General features: G+C 39.0%; 1 protein-coding gene across 3 annotated transcripts in view; it reads right to left on the bottom strand.

The window, feature by feature from the left end:
* The window catches only part of LOC119726544 (sodium- and chloride-dependent creatine transporter 1-like), a 25,653-nt gene extending 3,607 nt beyond the window's left edge, over nt 1-22,046 (bottom strand). The window contains exons 1-14 of one of the 3 annotated variants that reach the window (XM_038198274.1): nt 21,707-22,046; nt 20,373-20,641; nt 19,261-19,392; nt 14,898-15,064; nt 12,869-13,050; nt 12,094-12,226; nt 11,209-11,343; nt 10,304-10,407; nt 8,066-8,214; nt 7,810-7,922; nt 5,729-5,866; nt 4,234-4,333; nt 2,252-2,352; nt 533-700 (exon numbers count right to left, since the gene is read on the bottom strand). In XM_038198274.1, coding sequence (XP_038054202.1) covers nt 533-700; nt 2,252-2,352; nt 4,234-4,333; nt 5,729-5,866; nt 7,810-7,922; nt 8,066-8,214; nt 10,304-10,407; nt 11,209-11,343; nt 12,094-12,226; nt 12,869-13,050; nt 14,898-15,064; nt 19,261-19,392; nt 20,373-20,589 — 1,839 coding nt within the window. In that variant the 5' untranslated portion in view covers nt 20,590-20,641; nt 21,707-22,046. The remainder of the gene's footprint in view (nt 1-532; nt 701-2,251; nt 2,353-4,233; nt 4,334-5,728; nt 5,867-7,809; nt 7,923-8,065; nt 8,215-10,303; nt 10,408-11,208; nt 11,344-12,093; nt 12,227-12,868; nt 13,051-14,897; nt 15,065-19,260; nt 19,393-20,372; nt 20,642-21,706) is intronic. The other 2 variants (XM_038198272.1, XM_038198275.1) reach the window with 2 other exon arrangements.

Here is a 22,046-nt window from a genome sequence, read left to right as displayed (position 1 = left end):
ACATGTCACAACATGTTCATGTATGACAACAAGACATGTTTTGAGTCATTTATTTCATGCCGAATGTCCTTGTCCCAGGGTAAAAGAAAAAGTTTAAACAGGCATTGACTGGTGACATAAAGTTAATAGTGAACAGTAATTTTACCCAGATTTATTCAGGGGTGCTACTTTATTAAAAACACTAAGAAAAACACAAAAAAAAGCTTTGAAAATACAAGTGAAACTTGGCCCTGCCACATTGGCAATACCATGCAGTGCTGCATTTCTGTCAGTTCTTTGTTCGCTTTTGAGAATATTGTTCTTATTACATGTTCTAAGCAGGTACCGGTACATGTAATACTGGTTCTCACAAGAGCCTTATTTACGGGCCATCTGCTTTTCAAATTGATGCGGGGCCTGTCCTATTGGTTGGTTTATGCATATGAGCCTGTGTGCACCCAAACTGCAACTTTGGGCTCACATGCCCAGTAGTTGCAACAGCATCTACTGTTCCTGCTCAGTACAATTCACATTGACATGTAGTCACACTCACCTCTCGTAAACTCCCTTTTGATCGAAGCAGCAACACACAGCATGTAATGGGGATCAGAATAACAGACAAGACAGACAATGCCCAACCGATGAGGGTGCCCCACAGCGGGTAGGAGTAGCCGTTGTATTCCATCGGTTCATGCTTCACCAAAGCAAAGACTAAGATGCCCTATTGAAGAAAGAATCAACATACAAGAACATGCATGGGACCCAATCCTGCAAACTCTCAAGGTCATGAACATAGAGCTATATTAAATTACTAGAGCGCTAACTCCTCATTATTGCACGCGGAGACGCTTTGAAGCCGCTCTGGGCGCAGACATTTTGAATTTATGTGCGTGTGCGTAGAACACAATCAAAATAGATGGATTGAATTTTAAAAGTGTACTCTAAATGCAACGCGCAAGTAGAACATACGCAAACAACTTGAGCGCGTCATGATGGTTAAAAAAACGTCACGGCGAAAAGCATCTGCAGCGGAGGGACGTGCATGCACACGTTGCGCTGTTTGCGTAGAGCAAAATGAAACGCTCATTTGCTGATCGTGCGTTTCGGTTGTATCGGCTTCGATGACGCACCGGTATGGAATACAAACGCAGATATACAAATAGCCGTACAAAAGCCGTACAAAATTTCTAGGTCTCCATAGGTTTGTGCACAAACATGGATGCGCCCATCAGGGCATTACTTTGTACATCGAGTTAGCGCTCAACTAATTTAATATAGCTCTATGGTCATGAACCCTTTCAGTTGGACAGTACTTGCAGCTGGACTCCTGGTCCCACACACATGTACTTTCATAATGGATACTTATATGGGCTCCGTGCGCCGACGAAAGAGGGCGCCCTTTTACCTAGCAACGACGTCCCATGGGCGGGACATTTCGCTGGTTGACGCGCACTGTTCCTTGTGTGTGACGCACGTACACCAGGGGATTTGAACTATGTACACGCAGTGGCCAATAATGCAGTCAGGCAAGATGGCGTCGGTCGGTCACCCCCAACTGTACTCTCTTTGCCGGTGAGGGGGTACTTATGAACGGAGCGGATAGCGCTTTTGACTGGTATCAAAGCTAGGGCTGGGCATCAGAACCGGGTACTCGAGTACCCAACCGTTGATGTCCTGAAAAGCCAGTTCGATATCTCGATGAAGTAGTTCAGGTCAAAGGACATTCGGATAAAATCGCTGATGTGATGATACGCAATGTTATGCAGACTACCATTCTGGTTGTAATTAGCACACTACAATATGCAAATCAATATGGGATACTCTAGGCGTGGGATCTGATGGCATGAACATTTAATTTACACAGGTTTTCCGTAATAAGGGATTGAAAGATTTATGCATAACTGACTTAGATTAACCAACAGATAAAAAAAGTGTCTGAACACCAACATGCCATTCTCTTAGTCTCTGTTCTCAGATGGGCAACACATTTAACAGAACCAGTTCTTCATATGTACATGTACATGAAGCTGGCTATACACTGCTGAATTTTAATTTAAAAATTATCAATCATGATGAAATTAAAATTTGAATTAAAAGATTGGAATAGAATGGAATCTTTTATCTTCAATTTTTTTTTACAGCTGTAGTTTGGCAAAAGGTGAAATTAGACACCAGAACTGCTCGGACATATAATCAACTACATTTTGTACATACGTGTGTATGTACATGTAGTACAATATAGTTTATGCTGCCAAATTACGAACATACTTACCAATGCAACCAGAGGTATGAGGAATTGCCAGCAGATCTTGAACCAGATAAAGGGACGATAGCCAATCATATATTCCAGATTGTCATAGAATCGGTTGGCACCTGAAATAACGCAACCACGTCAATCTAAAGTGCATGTAATTTCTATGTTAAAGAATATACATGTATTATGTAGCGGACTTATATTAGCAGACAGGAAAATTCTTTTCCACTCCTGTTATGAAGACAGGAGAAATCTTTTCCAATACTGTTATGAACACAATTATTTGACAAAGTGAATTGAAACCCTGGTCATACAAAGTCATAGCTGCCAACTTTTCAAAATTCCAATTAGCAAGTGACCCGTACGGTCATGCATTTTCAACTACGCGGACATACTAAAAATAACAGTGCATGTACCAACTATACCAATATCACGTATCACAATACCATTACGGCCGCCGCGTGCGATGAACATACATGTACATGTATGCTGTCGACATATACCGGTACCTTGCAAAACAAGTGCTGCAACATCAATACTATGGAGTACCAAAGTGTGACGTCATTTAGAACCAGAAAGTGTAGTGCAAACGAATGGAGTACGCGCGCGTGTTGGTTCTCGGGCTGAATCACAGGCTAATTTCTTTTTACACACATTTTGTGCGCGTGACGTATTCACTTCGGTACTCCATACAAACGGATTTTTCGGCGTTTCGGTTTTGTTGCAATGAAAACAAGGTAATATCAGTACATTGATACTTATACTACCGATTTTTCTGTGTTTCGGTTTTGTTTGCAATGAAATCAACGTAAGTACACGAGAAAAAAAGTATCCACCCGAATGCCTTGACTTAATTCTGCATTTGGTTGAAATGCGTAATTTTCAAGAGTGAATTCGTATTTTTGTATTTCTTTTTCATTAATTCGTAATCATTACGATGATTTCGTAATAGTTGGCGGCTATGCAAACTGAAGTTATGTGTACAGTGTAAGTACCTTTCACTTTTGGAAAGTCGAACCAGAAAACCTTTTAAAAAAATCTTGACAAAAAACAATTCCAGGTATAGATGATTCGGAGCTCATGGAGGCCCCCTTCAATGGTTGAAGGCATTGTGCCAGCTATTGTTCAGATAATCCATCATGGGCACTTGTTTTGTACGATAGCTTGCACCTATGCTTGCACAATGCTTTGGCCATTGATGGGGGGCTTTTGTGAATTGTACGGCCATAGTATGCTCACTTCTCTATACTTCAAAATTCTTTTAAAAATACTCCGAACTCTCACAGGTGTTCAGGCTGCACAGATATATGATGATCAACATGTCATCTTTCGTTTTCCTTTCAATATTTGATGGGTTGACCAATGACTTTTTGGAGAAATTTTCACCCAAAAAAGACCACCCTTAAAACGAATGATATTTCCCAAACTGGAAAAGTAGCCATTTTGAAAAAAAAGGATCTCTCTGCAACATGGTTTAATAGCACCCCTTTCGTACCAAATTGCATCTGAAATGCTCAGAATAAGCCATTTGCAAGTTAAATTTAAATAAAATCTGGAACGCTGACTTAATCTAACCCTTTGCACGTTTAGCTTTGCATTCTCCCGACCAAAGAGACTATTACTATATCACGTGATTCGGGGCAAGCCTTATACTAGCAATGCCCAGCTCTGGCATGGTCTGGTGTCTTTGAGCCTTTCTTACCAATTGTGAACAATGTATTAGTGCGGAGCGTCTCTTTCGTAACTATGCAAGAGCTTGCCCCAAATCATGTGATTAGCAACAGTGTCTTTGGTCTGGAGAATTCAATGTTAAAATGTGCTTAGCATTCTGAGCAAGTCAGTGTACCAGATTTTTTTTTTTCAAATTTAAATCTCAAAGGGAATAGGTCTCTCACAAATGGCTTACTGGAAACAAATGTAAAGCAATTATTTAAGAGCTCGGCCGACAGATTTTTGGCCTATTTACTGAGTTGCACCCTTTATGGCTGTGTGCTACGTACCATACACCCATGCTATCACAGCTGCTTCCACTGCACCAATCAGGAACAATGGATAACTGGCGGAATAATGGTCATACAGCTTAAAGACATACATCCCACCCTGAAAAAGAAAAACAAAATGAAGTACTGTTCAAACGTGTATTACAATGCATGTGACACTTTACTACAATTGCCTCTCTCCACCCAGGAGTATAAATGGGTACCTGTGAAGGTACAATGTAGCGACCAAATTGCGCTGATCTCGAGCTGCTGCAGAAAAAGGGTCTCATTCCTGATGACTAGGGATAATAATTGTGAAGCGATAATTGGCTGTTTCAGCACCTTTGCCGAAACAGAATTTTTTTTTTCAGTCATGCCCATAGCATTGTATGTACGTTACATCAATCCGATTGTCTTTATACTTGGCACACACCCACATAGACCAGCACAGGCAGATGTGTGCCAAACATTGACGTCATCGTGAGTCACTTGACATCACATTAAAGGAGCATATTTTGAAGGCCTATATCTACAGAACTACAGGTCCAATTGGGTTGAAAGTTGGTTATATGTACCTAGACCGGGATGTGTTATAGATGAAAACTGAAGATTCGTTATGCTGCTTTCATCACGTTTTATGTCATGTGACATTAAAGGTGCATTTATTCTAAGACCTATATCTGCAGAACTATATGCATGTAGCTCCGAGTTGGTTGTAACTTGGTATGCCCAAACCGGGATGTGTTGTAGATAACAATTTAAGTGACAAACGATGACGTCATCATGTGTCATGTGACGTCACATTAAAAATGCATTTTTTTAAGGCCTATATCGATAGAACTATATAGGCCTGATTTGGTTATAACTTGGTATGTACTAGACTGGGATGTGTTACAGATGAATTGTTAAGTGACATAATCATGACGTCATCACACATTGTGTGATGTAACATTAAAGGTACATTTTTGTATGGCCTATGTCTGCACTAGAACTATATGTCCAATTTCGTTGTCACTTGGTACGAGCCTAAGCCGGGATGAGTTTTAGATGAAAATTGAAGTGATGTCATGATGACGTCATCACATGACGTGACGTCACATTAAAGATGCATTTTTCTATTTGGCCTATATCTACAGAACTATTGCTCCTGATCACTCTACAACTTTCTACTGCACATGTACGTGTCCTATCAGTCTATAACATGACATACAAATGCAATACATGTATAACTAAATGCCGAAACAGCCAGGTGTTTTTCCACAACATAAATCTAGATATTATTGTATTATTATAAGTGACAGTCGTGAGTATAATATAAATCTACAACTTCTGCTGATTTAAAATGAGTTCTTCAAGCACCCATCTTGTCTTTTAAACAAATTTGATGTGCGAGTGCCTTTGTACATCATTGCATTGTGAACAGGAGCTTACCTTTTGGTGCATACAGGTGTAAATGAACAAGGTTAGATACAATTATGCTGCATTTCCGTAGACATACACTTTTAGTGAGGCTTACATTTGTGACAAAGATAAGGCCTGCCAGAAACATTGCAAAGCAAATGACAAGTGTGAAGATTTCCCGCCGGCGCCCGCCACTGAGTTGACGCGGGAAAATGTCCACCAAGGCCGTGAGCAGGCCCTCCACTGCAACAAACTGCACAAAAAGCGGGAGAAATGATGGCAATATACAGCTCGTTACTTTGCATGTTGGGGGATAGCTAACAATTTAAGGCGACACCATGATGCAGAAATTGTAATCCAAAACCAGTGGTTAAGTTAAGGAGAATACACGAGAAAGTGTGGATTCGTAATTTAAGAATTCACGAGGCGCGAAGCGCCGAGTGAATTCGTAAATTAAGAATCCACACTTGCGAGTGTATTCTTCGACTTAAACCATTGCGTCAACAGAAGTATAAGAAAGAATGCTGCAACCTGACGCCACTTTTTTCTTCATATATCATCTCAATGAAGGCCATTTTAGTTGTTGCAAAATTGATAATAAGACTGAGACATGAATCTGGGACTGATAAATGTTTCCAAAATTGTTAGGAAATACTTGAAATGACTCTCCATAAACGTTGTACACAAGTGCGGAAGTGGCGTCAGGTTGCAACATTGTTTCCTGGCGTGTTTAGCATGTGTATCGCCACATACGTCAAAATGGATAGTTGAGACTACGATGTCTTTCTGACTAAAGTAGATTTTGCAGTGACGGCGGAAAATCTGACAGTGAAGATGCATTGGTAATTTTCGGAAAGCAAATTTTCACGCAGATGGTCCTATTCATGCTCATTATGGAGAATTACAATTGTCCGACGTTTTCAAAGTGTGGATTCGTAATTCCGAATCCACACTTTACTAAAGATTCTTCGTTCCGAATCCACACTTTGTGACCAGTGTAAGAGATTCGTAGATCCGAATCCACACTTTTAACAATAGTGTGACGTCATAGCAATGGTTTAATAGATATTATACAACACCTGAATAAATCCCCATCATCTGATTGGTGGATCGTTGATCACATGTCATTGAATTATTCGTACCAATGAACGGCGCACGCATGGCACGCAGTGCAATGGAAGTTCTATTGCACGCTGAATAGAACTTCCATTGCACGGTGTCTCTGCTGCTGGTGGTGGCGCTGTTTTAAATCGAGATGAATTAAATATGATTGTTCTCAACCTGCTGAACAGTTTGCATTAACATAAATATGATGAACTTGTCAAACTTTTACCTGAATATATTGGCTATTAAAGGTCAACCAATCAGATGACAAGGATTTATCAGGTGTTATATAAAACAAATAATGAATGTTTCACGTTCGTGCAATGGAAAGAATAATTTCATCTGTCACCTCATGAAATTATTCTTACCATTGCACTCACAAACATTCATTATTTGTATACAAGGCCAAAGGTTAAAAAGTTTACAAAATTTTGCTAGTTTTGGACTCTATACACAAATTGTGACAATGTACATGTATACTGTTTACATGTACATGTAGCAGATAGATCCCTTATTAAGGAAGCTGCCATTTTTACTGTGAAGTTTGGCACTTTTAATAGTTCAATAAATACATACACGTACATACAATGTACATGGTGAGTCAAAAGAAATGAAACCCAAATGTCGGGACTATTGCATGTAGCACTTTCGAAATCTAGGATATGAAAGCCCAATTCATAAGCTTTCTTTTAGTACAAGAATCATTCAAATCACACATGTACTTTTCAAGTTACGAAATTTTAAACACAACCACCGTTTTAAAGTTCTGTGTCCACAGATCACACAAAAGGTGTGCGTTCTTTCAGCAAAATGAAAACGATTCACACATATCCCTGTGTGCTTTGTGTTCGTTTTGATGAAAGAACCTTTTTGTGATCCGTGGACAGAACTTTAAACTGGTGGTTGTGTTTAAATTCCGTAACTTGAAAAGTACATGAATGATTTGAATGATTCTTGTACTAAAAGAAAGCTTATGCATTGGGCTTTCATATCCTACATTTTGAAAGTGGTGCATCAATGAAACTCTTGCCAGCATTTTCTTCTTTAACCATATCCTTGCTGAGATTTTGAAGTGAAAAGAAAAAAATGTACCTGACTGTCTAAACCAACTAACAGTATCATGAAGAAGAAGAGAAAAGACCAGAACGGAGCAGCAGGCATCAGGGATACTGCCTTGGGGTAGGCTATGAAGGCAAGCCCTGGACCTATATGTACACAAAAAGGGACAATAAACAAGTACCAAGTGGTACAACCCACGGCGGCCGGGTAACGTGTGAAGACGGCTATACGCAGAATCCACACTTTTAACAATAGTGTGGCGCCATAGCAATGGTTAAGTTAACGTTACCTGCTTTGGCAACTTCCCCAACCGACACGTCTTGCTCATATGCCATGAAGCCCAGCACTGAGAAGATCACCAGACCTCCGTAGAGGCTGGTGCAGCAGTTGAAAGCTGTCACAATCAGTGTGTCTCTGTCAATAGTAAGGTTAAACAAACTGAAAAAAATTATTTCCAAAGGATGAAAAGAAAAATAAGTCTAAGCAATCTTGCATACATGTACACTATGTGGGTCATTCCACCGGGTTGGGACACAGTGCATGTTACATCCAAATATTTGGTTATGTTATTAAAAGTATCAATGCAGTCTAAACAATTTGCTCAACATGATATTTGTCTTAGGGTGTTTCAATAATTGAGAAAGTTTGAAATCATTTGAATGTACATGTACTTTGACAAAAATATGAGCAAAAAATGTATTAATTTAGACGTAACACTGACACCGAATGTGCCTTCAGACAGAACTGGGTAAAACGGTGTTTACACATTTAAAACACGGAAGCTCGAAGTCCGATATTAAAACATTATCAGCACACAAACATCAACAAACAGCTTAACTGGTTAACTGATCATTCGCTTTATCATTTGAGAGCAAGACAACCTCGGTGTCGTAAGCAGCATCTGCTATAATATTACCATATCTATGATCAACTGAATACTAACATTATATAGTGGAACGCCGCTTTTAACGAACATTACGGGATCCACAGAGAGTGTTTGTAATAACAATCGTTCGGTATAGCGATTTTGAACCAGTGGTACCCTCTTTTGACTAATAGTGAACTGGCATTTCTCACATCCCGCGGCCGCAAGAGGAGTCATCACGAAATTAATAGCAACGAGTGGTTTTCCCTTCTATTCCTTGGGAAAAAAATCTATCGCTCTTCAACATTCGAACATGATGTAACTATGGCAGTGTTCGACTTTAGCGGTAGCCCGCTAGCCAAATGCTAGTCAAAACAGCGGCGGGCTAGTCAACGTATTCATTAAGTAGCCCGGTTGGCAAGTCAACAATTATTTGGCCACGGCAAAGATGAAAGGACAAACCTGTATTAATTTGTGTCTAATTTGAATTAACCGTTGAGGGTTAAATTATTAGATCCATTTATGAAAAACACTGACAAGATTGCCTCAGAATACACGTTTTATATATATGCAAATTGTTGTTTATGAGAAAAACATGCGGGCTAGTGAAAATGCCCGCGGGCTAGTTATGAGTCTGTTTCAGTAGCCCGCCTGGCTAGTGAAAATAAAAATTAACGTCGAACCCTGAACTACATGTAGTTTGATGTTCGGGAATTAAAAGTGGCCCAAATAGCGTTTAATACAACTGGTAGATTTGTTGACTATCTCAACAACAGTTTTCGGTACGTTTTGTACATTAAAACTGGGAGCCAAGGATGCTGGGTATAGCCAAATAATCGGCATTGCAGTGTTCGGTATGGCGGCGTTCCACTGTATAACCCGAAAAGACTAGAAATAGGCTCCATGCGTAAACAAGAATGTGTGCTTCTTTACCTTCTTCGAGATGGAGCCCCATGACGGCACACTCAGTGTGCACGCACTGGTTCCCGCCAAGGACGGATCCAGAACACAATTTTTTTGGGGGGCCTAAAATTAATTTTATTTTGTCCCTCAAAAAGTTGGTCAAAAAACTTAAAAGCGGGCCCCGAAAAATGTGTGGATTCGAGATGCTGTGTGGTGCAATCTGAGGCAATGTCTGTCCACTTTAACCAATTATTTTTTTTAGGAAAAGATGGTGGTGTAGGCCTACGCAGTGCCTGCCTTATTGCGACATCACTTTAAAAAAAAAGGGGTTCGTTTTTTTTTTTTGGGGGGGGGGGGGGCAACTGCCCCAGTTGGCCCCCTGGATCCGCCCTTGGCCCCCTTGGATCCGAGGGCATACAGCTCGAAGTATGCACGACTCCATGTAGTCACCCCCTACTCTCCCTTCTTTACTGTTCAAGGGGTACTTGTGCACGGAGCCCATAAAGAAATGAGCAAACTAATCAAAAGACAAGTCAATAAAAGCTTCTCAGATGATATGTTCTGCATAGGAACACAGTAAAAACATTCAGATTCACAGAAAAACTTGATAGACATACTTAAAACTCTAGATGTGAAGAAATGTTGCTCTTTAACCCATAATCGGGGATATCAATGGGTAAGATAATAACATTTGTACCTTGTCCCCACAACTCGACGGGAAATAAAAACAGGGATTTGTACAACTGAGGATAGTCATACCTGTAGCAGTTATTGTGGAATTTATTGTAGCTGCCAAGTGCGGTCAGTGTCCCAAAGCCAACGGCATAGGAGTAAAATATCTGTGACCCGGCATCAATCCACACCTACAGAAGAGAAACAAGCATTTGGGGGGGGGGGGGGTAGGGTTTGGCGGGTAGTATGTGAAAAATAGTCACAATCTGCATGAATTAGATAGATTAGCCCAATTATTACACATACTAACTTATGCCTATTTAAAGCGCCGTTTTTATAATGTCTTTTGAGAAAACATACACATCTGAAATTGAAACAGTATTCCAATAAAAAGAGCTATACTGTAAAATGTTTATTTGAAAAGTCTGATCTGTATCCCAGCCTGCAGCAACTTAAAGATGTTTCGATAATTATGTGGCTTTATCTTAGACAACAATGAAGATTTTCAAGTCTAACTCCAACAAGAGAAGAAAGTAACGTTTCAAAAAGTATGATAATTATTGTTCATCTATTAAGTAATAACACTTCACTGGTGGCGTTAATATCAGTTTTAAAAAGACATTTTTTTTTACCCTATTCTGTGGTCCGGTCAAAAGCACTCTTTGAAATCAAGCACTTTTTTGGTCATAGCTTCATTTACATTGAGTGACAAAGTGGCATATGTGTGAAAGTGACAAGACTATGCCTTTTGTCATATCTCATCCCAATTCAAAAATGTCAAGAGTGTACTGAGATTCAAAGGCAGGGCGGAAGCAGTGATTCAGAGCAAATTGTCACATATTTATTTTGAAAATGAGGAACATTTGGACTTTAAACGTGTACAAACTTATGAAGTTGTCAGTCATTGAGCACTCCTGTACAGAGCTGTTTTACGTTTTTCTCATTCATCATTGCAAGTGTTCAAGAAACAGCAAATGTCATGTAAATTGTACCTGAGCATCTTTCAAGCGGGATATGTCAGGTCTGAGGTAGAACAAGAGCCCTGTGCCAGCTCCAGGCAGTGTGACACCACGGATCAGCATGATGGTCAGTACCACGTATGGGAAGGTAGCCGTGAAGTACACAACCTGTGCAGAAATAATTACAGACAAATCTGAGCAAGTGATCAGTGTCACTCAGAAGCATCCTCCTAGAGTAACGGCTGTAGTACATGTGTAAGTTTATTGTCCAAAATTATTGCTCAGTGTGCGGGTTATTCTGAACCATACGCTGCCACGATGAATGCTTCAATCCCTTACGTGGTACACTCCCAAGAAGTGTACAGACAACACGCTGAACTGTTTCATATTAGCATATTAGCAGCAAAACAAACAACTGCTGTTGGACTACAATTTCAAATAGCAGTTTAAGATCAGGATTGAAATGGCGCTGCAGGACAAAAAGTCATGAATTGCTCAAATTTCCAGGCCCGGAACCTTATTGCTGGCCATCCATCATTCACTGAAAAACGTTTATCATATTCCTCACCATTTACTATTTAGTTCCATGTCGGTGGTACTATATAAATGTGCATGTGTTTAAACATTTGTGCCAACAACTATTATTTTATCATCTCTACACTATTATTTTATCATCACTTTATCTTAGAGTTTGCTTAATAAATGTTTACTTCTCTTTCCTTTCAGACCTTAATAATACATTTTACAAAGTATATCTAAGCAAAGTTCTTTTTCTGGAATTTAGGAGCTTTTTCTTCAAAACTGAAACATTTGATGTCTAAATTACATATGATCAAGGCCTTGCCTAACTTCATGAATATTTAAACTTCCAGGCAACATATTAATATTCATTCCAGTAACTTATGAATATTCATTTACCTTGCCTGAACTCTTGACCCCTTTCCATACAATGAAATACACAAGGACCCAGGCTAGAAAGAGACACAGCACCAGGGGCCAGACCAGCGTGCCAATCTCATCAAGTCCTCCTGATAACTGCAGCACCTTGTTTCTTTCAAGAAAAAAAATCAGCTCGAAATGGTACCTGCTATATGCAAAATCCAACCAGCTCCTATTCAATTATGCGTAGACCAAACCATCCATCCCTCAGAGTTGTAATGACTCGAGTCAATGACTCGACTCGAGTCCGACTCAGAGTTCTGATGCTATGATGTCATTTCAGGAAGACAGTTTAGGGGTTTTCTGTTCAAATTGTGGACCCCAAATTTGCTCACTGAAAACATTTGTCAGGAAGAGTTGATCATTTGCTTACTGCCATGTACTTACACAGCAACAAATCACCAAAGAAAGGACATTTATGGCGGCAAAATATCAAAAATATTAGAAACGTTTTGTGCTGAAATCGCTGTAGCATTGAAGTTTTTGCCTGGAATGACATCACAGTTTTGCTCATGAATAAGGAAATTTGCATTAGCATAAGAACTAGCTGGAGTAACCCAGCCCTAAATTTTATCATTGGGTTGTCATGACAACCCAATGATAAAATTTAGGGCTGGGTAACTCCAGCTACATAAGAACCAAGAGGGCACCAAAATGGCAAAACGAAAATTGAAAATGAGGTTAAATGGAAATCAGGTGCATTTTTAAGGATAGCATCAAAAGAATTACATTGCACAGGCCCTTTAATACTTACTCCCAGAACTCCTGCACAGAAGACACACGGGACCCAATTACATCGGCACAGTCAGGCAACAGTGTTTCATTGAAGTTGGTGAGATTCACCTCCTCTGTGAATTCATCAGGCAGTGCGTACATGTAGTCCGTGTAGTTGGTTCCGTTAACAACAGTGTAGTTCATGCATTCAACTTTAGATCCCTAGAAAACAAGTGTCACGGTCAGTGATGTAGTGCCTTGATGCTGGGCCTTGGCCTTAAGGCTGCCTTAAGGCTGGATTTTAGGGCCTTGGCCTTGGCCTCGAGGCTTGAGGGCAAAAGCCTTGGCCTTGGCCTTGGCCTTGAGGGTTCAGGGCCTTGCAATTTTGAGTCAAGGCTCTTCAAGGCCCATAGATTTTTGCATTTTCCAGATAAATCTGTTCGAAATTTTGCTGTTACCATTTTAATTGTATTACCATGGAGGAGGGAAGCACCCTGTAGATTTGTGTGTTGGGCACTCTTCCACTTTTGTAGCATCACATATGTTACCATTGTAGTAGATTTGCTGCAAAAATATTCCGTACACTTGTGGGGCTAATGAGATGATCACTTTAATTGCATATAACTATGGAATAGATCTGATTGGTTGTATATGGCTCCCTGATAAGTGCTAAAGATTTGCATGTATCTGTTTTAGATAATGCTGATATTTCTGACCATGTTGGGCCAGCAAATAAAAAATTCCCAAATCAGTTTCTTGGATCCCCCTTTTGTTACACTTGGGAGAATTGTGTGTCAATATAGAAGTAAATCATTATTTTGTTTAGTTAAACCATAATGAAGACCTGAACTTATACTTTAATAGATACAGTGCAGTCATAACACGGTGTAGACCTATGCGAGCATGTTGATTGCAATTAAAGAAATGTTGTACTTCGTAACGAGCAATTTGTGATGATAAGGGCAGATAAGGGCCAAAAGGGGCCATGCCCCCCCCCCCCCCCCAAAAAAAAACGAAACCATTTTTTGTTATGTGACGTCGTAATAAAGGCAGGCAATGAGTACACCACCATCTTTTCCTCAAAAAACATCGGTTAAAATGGTCAGAAATTGCCTCAAATCGCACCACAGAGCATCTCGAATCCAAATTTTTTTCGGGGCCCCGAAGCCCAAGCCGTCATTTTTTGACCGACTTTTTGGGGGACCAAAATTTCTTTCCCCCCCCCCCAATTGTGTTCTGGATCCGCCCTTGCGTGATGATGTGTCACTCATGTGACTATAATTAGTTCTATATCAGTGGTCATTTCATAAAACAGGGCCTTGGCCTTGGCCTTGGCCTTGAGGGTTAAGCCTTGGCCTTGGCCTCGAGGCTTGAGGGTCAAAGCCTTGGCCTTGGCCTTGGCCTTGAGGGTCAAAGCCTTGGCCTTGGCCTTGGCCTTGAGGGTCAAAGCCTTTGCTCCAATCACGGTTACAACTGTTAAAACCAGATGCTTGTATGGGTAGAGCTTGAAATGGAGAAACGACCAAACAACAATGTTCAGGTTTGCAAATTTGTGTTATCAACTGTTTACATTATAAATTATACTATAAAGTTTTAGACTATAATTTTGCATCTAACAGTGAGTTTGGAAGCTGTACGAAAGAGGGGTATCAGTTCATTCAAGGAATGCATGAAACTCATTTTTAAACAAATATTCCTCTGTTGTCACCTATTAAAGTGACGTCACAAACTGCAGCTAGGCATTTATGCCAAGGAAAGTCTGCTTTCAAAAATTAAACTGTACTTGTTAAAGGGAAGATCTGTTTGTTTTGTTTGCATAGAAGACTGTTCAACTTATATATTTTGTTTTCAATGATAAATAAAATACTTTTCCCCCAATTTTTGTAAAAAAAAAGGCTTTCATTTTGCACACAAATGACCCCGCCCTGTGAGAGCAGAGTTATTGTTGAGCCACAAATAATTTGACTGTTGGAGAAAAAAGAAATAATTCAATAACTATAAACTTCGAAATTTCGAAATTTGAAATAGCACGGGAACGCATCTTTAAGAAAAGGCATTACAATCATCACCTCCTCTTTGGATTCTATGCACTGATCCGTGTTCCACGTATTTCCGCAGGTAGCCCAGGGCAGTTCCAATGTCATTGACTTGAAAAAGTAATACAGTGCCCAGGCTAGGATGACAATGTAGTACTGATTGCAGAGAGTGGCCACTATAGTCGTTGCATACCCAACCCCTGCAAGATATATAGAATATTGTCAGGTTTGTATTAACTTAGAGTGGATCATTTGCATTTGTACATACATGTACATGTATATCCAAAACGTAGCTCACGAAATTATTGTTTGAAAGCTTACTTGGTTTAAAGATGGGGATGGCAATAAACTCCCTGTGAAATTATTCTTTCTGGCATGCTGTCATTTCGAAGAAAACAATCAAGAAGGCCATTTCCAAAGATGCGTCAAGTGACGCATTTTTGGACATTTCCGTTGGTACCATAGTTTGTAATGCGGGTAATCCGTGATCCAAGACCACAGCCCAATTTCATGGCTCTGCGAACCATGGAATTTGCTCACAGAACAATCACAGAATATGTGCACCGGTAAGCACAGAATCCTTACACACAAGTAAACACTCCTTGCTAAACCATGAAATATATTTTTATTAATGCAAAATCATCTGCTGCAGTAAGCACGGTACCGTATGTATGGTACATGAATGATGGCTTTGGCAAAACAGCCCAGATCTCAATCGTCATCTTTGAGAAAAAAAATTATTCTTCAAGTTAAATTACCTGTATTTTAAAAGATCAAATACTCAAAAAAGGTTGTTAATCTTGGAATTCAATCACATGTATATTTATTTAACATGAAAATTACAGATTAAAAAGCATACACTTTTGTGTACTTTTAAATAACCCTTAACCCTTTTCTCCCCTAAATGGCTACATTTCCGAGTTACATTGCATGTCTAGGATTTTTTCAGCATTCTTTCAAATCCCTTTAACTTGTTAAAGTTCGAATTAGCAACTTCACTCTTCATTTTGGCAAAGAAAGACCCCTTCCCAGTTGAAGTTTATGTCATCAGAATATATATTTATGTTAGTTACAAGTTACTGAATTGATCTTTGAATACTCTATTAAGCAGAACAGGTGTTAAAAGTGGTGGATCCTGCAAAAATGATTGTTTTTTTCATTTCAATATAATTGTAAATTCTGTTTCACTGAATAAAATGTGCTAAAAAATGGGTTGCCCACTATATGAGACAGGTTTTCCATCAAACAATTTTGCTGCAGAATTTGAATCAACAAAATACAAACATTGTGAATTTAAAAATGTGTAAAGAAATTCTTTTCATTTCTTATGTATCTCGTTTGTGCATTCAATATGTTTTTTTTTTCAAAAATGTTGGAATTTGTTCTGTTTTCCGGTGGAGTAGAAAGTCAGTGACCCTAAGAAGTGTACCACTAAAGTTGATTCCCCCCCCCCCCCATAATTGTTCCCTGGCTTCCGTTGACCACCTGGTTGTTATATTTGCACAGAATTTGGAAGTTTATCTAGTAGTAAAAACATGTTCAATGAACCTGTCATATTTTTCTGATAAGTTATAAATTGACAGGGAACAAACAGTCAAGATTGTGACCTAATTTTTCCAGGGAACAAAGGGTAGTCCTAAATTTAATATTGACACGTGAATTTTAGTTGTTATTCTCTGTGTGCAGGGTCCACTTAAACTTGGAAGGACAACAAACTCAACTGAAGTTATTGACTCCATGTATTACTAGTTTCCATTGGTAGTAAAAAAAACAATAAAGTAAAGTACATGTAAACTTCACTCGGCACCATTTCCACTGCAATGTTGAGCATATTCAGATGGGCTTGCCCACTGCACATTATTGAAAAACTAGTGTGTGCCATGGTCATGAGAAAAGTGTACCCCAATGTGCTACTGTGTTCCACGTCAGATTTATGTGCTCATGGTAATTCACCTTACACAGTACACACTCTGTCTTTTTCAAAAGTTTTCTAGAAAATCATTCTGCTAAAATTAAACACAATTTAATAGGGGTACTTTTTTGCATTAGGATACCTTTTCTGAAACCAACAAATTTCCTCTGCACACTGCTGGACTTTGTTGGACCAACTTTAAGGTTGCATACATGGCTATAATCCCTCTGTATGGTATCTATGGCTTAATTCATGGTGAGAGCATTGGTAAAAATGGCTGTTTTACTCCTAATAAATAATAATAATAATAACAACATGTTCTTATATAACGCTTTTAAACTCACATCAAAGTGCTTGAAATTATTACTACCCCTGATCATTGGACAAATTCAAGGGCGGATCCAGAACACCTTATTTTTTAGGGGGGGGGGCAAAAAAAATCTGGTCCCCCAAAAAGTGGGTCCATAAAGTTACGGCGAGGGGTTCGGGGCCCGCTTAAGGTGCAATTTGTGACCACTTTAACCATATTTATTTTAGGAAAAGATGGTGGTGTACACAGTGACTGCCTTTATTGTGACGTCACGTCACAATAAAGGCAGTCAATAAAGGCCCCCGTTGCCCCCCCCCCCCTAGATCCGCCCCTGGACCAATTAAAGCATTCCAAATACTATCTCAGCTCCCTGGGGAGTATACAGCTAGATGCAGCCATTTCTACTGTCATCGAGCGTTGGAAATTGATACAAAAATACCACTTTTCTTGAAATTTCAGCACAACAGGTGCCATGATTTTATATGCTTTAGACTGTCATTCGCTAACAGTCCAGTAGGGTATTTCATAATAATTTGGTAGTTTTGGTTTTGGATGTTTACAAATATATATATTCCCTTCAAGTTTAACTCCTGGGTGGAAAGAAGCAATGAGTGACAATGCCCCAGACCATGAGGCCATGGTACTCCACTAATTGGCTTCAATTACACACACAAAATGAAATACTAAACCTCTGTATTGAGACTCTCAGCCAAATCCATAGGTAAACTGAGCCATATCCTTGTGAATAGGGAAACAATTGTGGTAAAGTGTCCTGCCACATTAAAAGTATGGATTTTAAAGAGGTTTATGGGTGTTGCAGGCACACTGTGCTCAATCAATGGGGGGGGGGGTTGGTTTCAAATTCTGATATCAATATTCCAGCCTTCAAATTATCAGTAACAGTTATGGATTGGAATAGGCTGGCCCAAATCAAACATCACAAGTGGATTTTCTGATAGCATGAAGGACACAGTGGATTTAACTTGATTGTTTGTTGTGTTTATGTGCTATTTATATATAAGTATACAGTTATAAACTCAAGGTTGCCCTTTAGAACTTTTTGTTGTAGGCCTGTTTGAACCAGAAAAATCCAGTTTTTACATAAATCATAACCAATGATACGTATTACAAAATACACAATTTTTGGAGATTGCAATAGGAGTCAATATACCTGGTGATGAACAAAGGTGATATTTGCTATTTTAATCAAAGGGCAATTCTAGCGAGAAGTGGACAAAATTTAAAAATAAAAAAAATAAAAAAAGAAAGAAACTTTGCTATATCTTTAGAACTACAAGCATCACAACAACTAGTTTGCCAGCAAATTAAAGAGGACAACAAGACCTTTTATTTGAGTGGTGTGACAGTGAGATGGAATGTAGTTTAGCATGATTTGGGGTTTAAAAAAAACTGGCATTTTTTTGCTAAAATCATGGATTTTTGGTACTCGTTTTGGCACCTTATTTTAAAATGCAAAACGTGAGTGTTATTGTGCGTTTTTTTGTTTTCAAGGCATAGGGAAAGGTTCAAATTCTATACTAAAGGATGGTTTTTGTTTGATTATTAATTTCTCATATCTTTAAACTGGTGCCAAAGATGGCGGACAAACTCAGCTGTAACCTTACTAACCATTACGTGACTAACCACCATTTATTGGTCTTGCTTCAAAATAAAGAGACTGGTTGAATACAATTATCTGCCAAAACATTTCCCATCAAGCACGTAGTAATATAAATATGACACTTTGCTTTAGGTGTATCCCTTCTGAGGAAACTTTTTACACAAAGACATTACACTTTTATCCATACATGGTAACCATCCCAACTATTGTATCTTAAAATACAGTAGTAGGTAGTATGTACTTAAGGTTAAACATAACTGTGACTTGAAACTCATGTACATGTAAGAGTCAAGTAAGATATGATAACTTGCTAAAAATGTAACGTTACTAACCATGGAATTGCCCAAAGGTTCTGCACGAGTGAGCAATTTGATCGGTACTAAGTAAAGTAAAGTAAAGTATCCTGCTGAAGGAAACAAACCTTTGGAATCACATTCTTTTAAATCAAACCCCACTCTATATGTAACTGACATGCTTAAAAAAAATAAAACGCTGGGCCATTACAAGAAATTTATCATTGCTGGAAATTGACCAAGAATTGATGATACTTTACCCTGAAAGAGTGGGCATATCTGCCAGCTCATGATGCAGCCCCTGGACATGAACTGCCCAAGACTGACCTCCAGAAGAAACATAGGGATGCCGGACACCAGAAGGCATAAGAAGTAGGGGATTAAAAAGGCACCTGCAAGAAGAGAAATGGATCAGAAGGCCCATCAGTATTGTATAGTTGAGTCCATCTTAAAGGGAATATACAACATTTGCAAACATCGAAAAATAAAACTACCAAGTTTTTGCGAATACCTTAATAGGATGTTGGTAAATGACAGTCTAAAGCATCCTGTAAAATTATGGCACCTGGTATACTGTCATTTTCAAGAAAAGTGGTATTTTTGTATCAATTTCCAACGCTGATCGGCCGATCAGCGTTGGAAACAACTGGCTTTTTTTTCAAATACTGGCCCCAATTGACCATCGCACTTGTTTACAATCGATTACAAACCTATGAACGGGTACGAGCCAGCTAGACTGGTTCCCTAACCTTACAATTCCCCAATGTATGTAAACTGCTCTGTTTCTTCTTATATGGAGTCAGGGAACCAGACTAAAGGAAAATGATCGTTTTTCTTGGTTTTTATAGCATTTTCGAACCCAAAACCTCCAAAAGTCAGTGTAACTATATTTGCTTTATATTTCCAACCCCCCAATTCCAACCATTTCTGAAAATTACAGCAAAAGCAAATGATGTATATTCCCTATGTAATTTCTTTAATGCAATTCTTGAAAAATGCACCTTTGTGTCTCATTTCACCGTATTTTCAATTTTCATTTTACTATGTTTATGGACATTTTTTGGTGCCTTTTTGGTTTTTATGTTAATGAGAATTTCCACATTCATGAGCAAAAGTGTGATGTCATATCAGGCAGAAACCTCAATGTTACAGCTATTGCAGCACTAAAATTTGCCAGATTTCTGATATTTTGCTTTCGTAAATTTTCTTTACTTTATTGATTTGTTCTTGTTTCAGTACATGACTGTATTAAGCCAATGAGCAAAGTTTTCTCACAAATGTTTTCAATGAGTACATGTCGGGTTCACAATAATTTTGAACAGAAAACCCCTAAAGTGAACAGTGTCTTCCTGAAATGACATTAAGTACTCACCGCCTCCATTTTTGTAGCAGAGATATGGAAATCGCCAGATATTTCCCAAGCCAACGGCATACCCGATGCAGGACAGAAGAAAATCCAGTTTGTTGGTCCAATTATCCCGCTCCGGGATGGAGCCTGTCTCACTTGAATCATCGGCCGAGTTGGCTGATCCCTCCCGATCCTCGCCAACGTCATTGCCAATTGGTGGAGGAGGTTTTGTTCCATTCATTGGGTGTAGGTTTGGCGTTTGAGTTCCCTGCTTTCCTGCAATTAGTGTGAATCTGTTGTGGGCTAGCCCCGTAAATGTGGCCAATTTACTGGACTATACCTCCGTAAATAAAGGCCACACTCAAAAATGTAGAACTTTGTCAAGTTTACATTTTCACATTTAAAATTTTGTAGTTTATTTATGCTTTAGAAGAGCGCACACACTCACCCTCTAGAAAATGAATCCCCCCTTTTACAGACGTCTATATTTTGTGTAATTTCCAGGTTCATTTTGCACACGTTAGCATATTTAAATTCCTACACGAAATTACACAAAAAAATAGGCGTCTGAAAAAGGGGGGATTAATTTTATATCGCTTTAAGCGGGTGAGTGTGCTTCTAAAGCATAAATAAACTATAAACAAAGTCTAAATGTGGATATAAGAACTTGACAAGTTCGACATTTTTGGGTACATGTTCCAAGTGTGGCCTTTATTTACGGAGGTACAGATGTACTGTCCAGTAAATTCTCCACATTTATGGGGCTAGTTGTGGGCAGGTTATGTTATTTAAATCCAATCACAACAAAGGGCAATTGAGAACACCTGCTTCACAATATCACAATCTAACTGAACAGTTTTTCATCCTGAAAAAAAGTATGATAGTTGAGGAAAATTATAAAAGACTTTGGAAGGAAAAGTGTGATTTTAGAGTTGTAATAACTACCAGTTAATAAGCAAGGGGGTGAGTGCTCACTGATAAAAAGAGCTGAAAACACCTGATGAAAAAAATATGTAAACAATTTGAACTTTGGAAATCTCCTATACTTCGATCTGCACATTGCAAGTGAGGAAAAAGGGCTGAAAAAAAAGCTGAAATCCAAAACAAAATCAGCTGAAATCAGCCGTTAAAGCTCAGATTTCACACCGCTGAATAATGAACTAAATTATTCACAATAGGCCTATACCCCCTGGCTCTGAAAATCAAAATGTTAATGTGTCAAACACAAAAGTACTCAAATTTGAGATTTCTGCATAGTACAATCTTAGTTTCCTATTGCTGACGGAGGCCTACAACTTTGACTCTTTTTTTTACACAGAAAGTGTCAACATTTTCATCTTACAGAAGACATCACTTACCGTTAAATTCTAACAGGATTAAAATAATTTGAAGGCTCCACTGTGTTACGTAGTTCTTTGCCTGGTTAAATACAAATTGAAATTGAGGCTCTGATAAAAGTCGGCAGAATGTATGCACACTTTTCAGTCAACAAAATAAGTATGCCGATATGATTCACCGTCACCTGTAAAGCAAATATCCCTAAAATGCGTGCACTACTACAAGTACAAGTTACCGCGCCTAGCCTGCCACGTGTTTTTTGTGTGTGTGTTCATGTGGAAATGTTCACAAAAACAATAAACATGATCATACACGTGACATGCGCGTATATGCGCAATATTCGCGGCGCACCGGCGCACA

Source organism: Patiria miniata, unplaced genomic scaffold, assembly GCF_015706575.1.
Source record: "Patiria miniata isolate m_02_andy unplaced genomic scaffold, ASM1570657v1 HiC_scaffold_2, whole genome shotgun sequence".
Classification (NCBI taxonomy): Eukaryota; Metazoa; Echinodermata; class Asteroidea; order Valvatida; family Asterinidae; genus Patiria; species Patiria miniata.
This window is presented reverse-complemented; position numbering and strand designations above follow the sequence as displayed.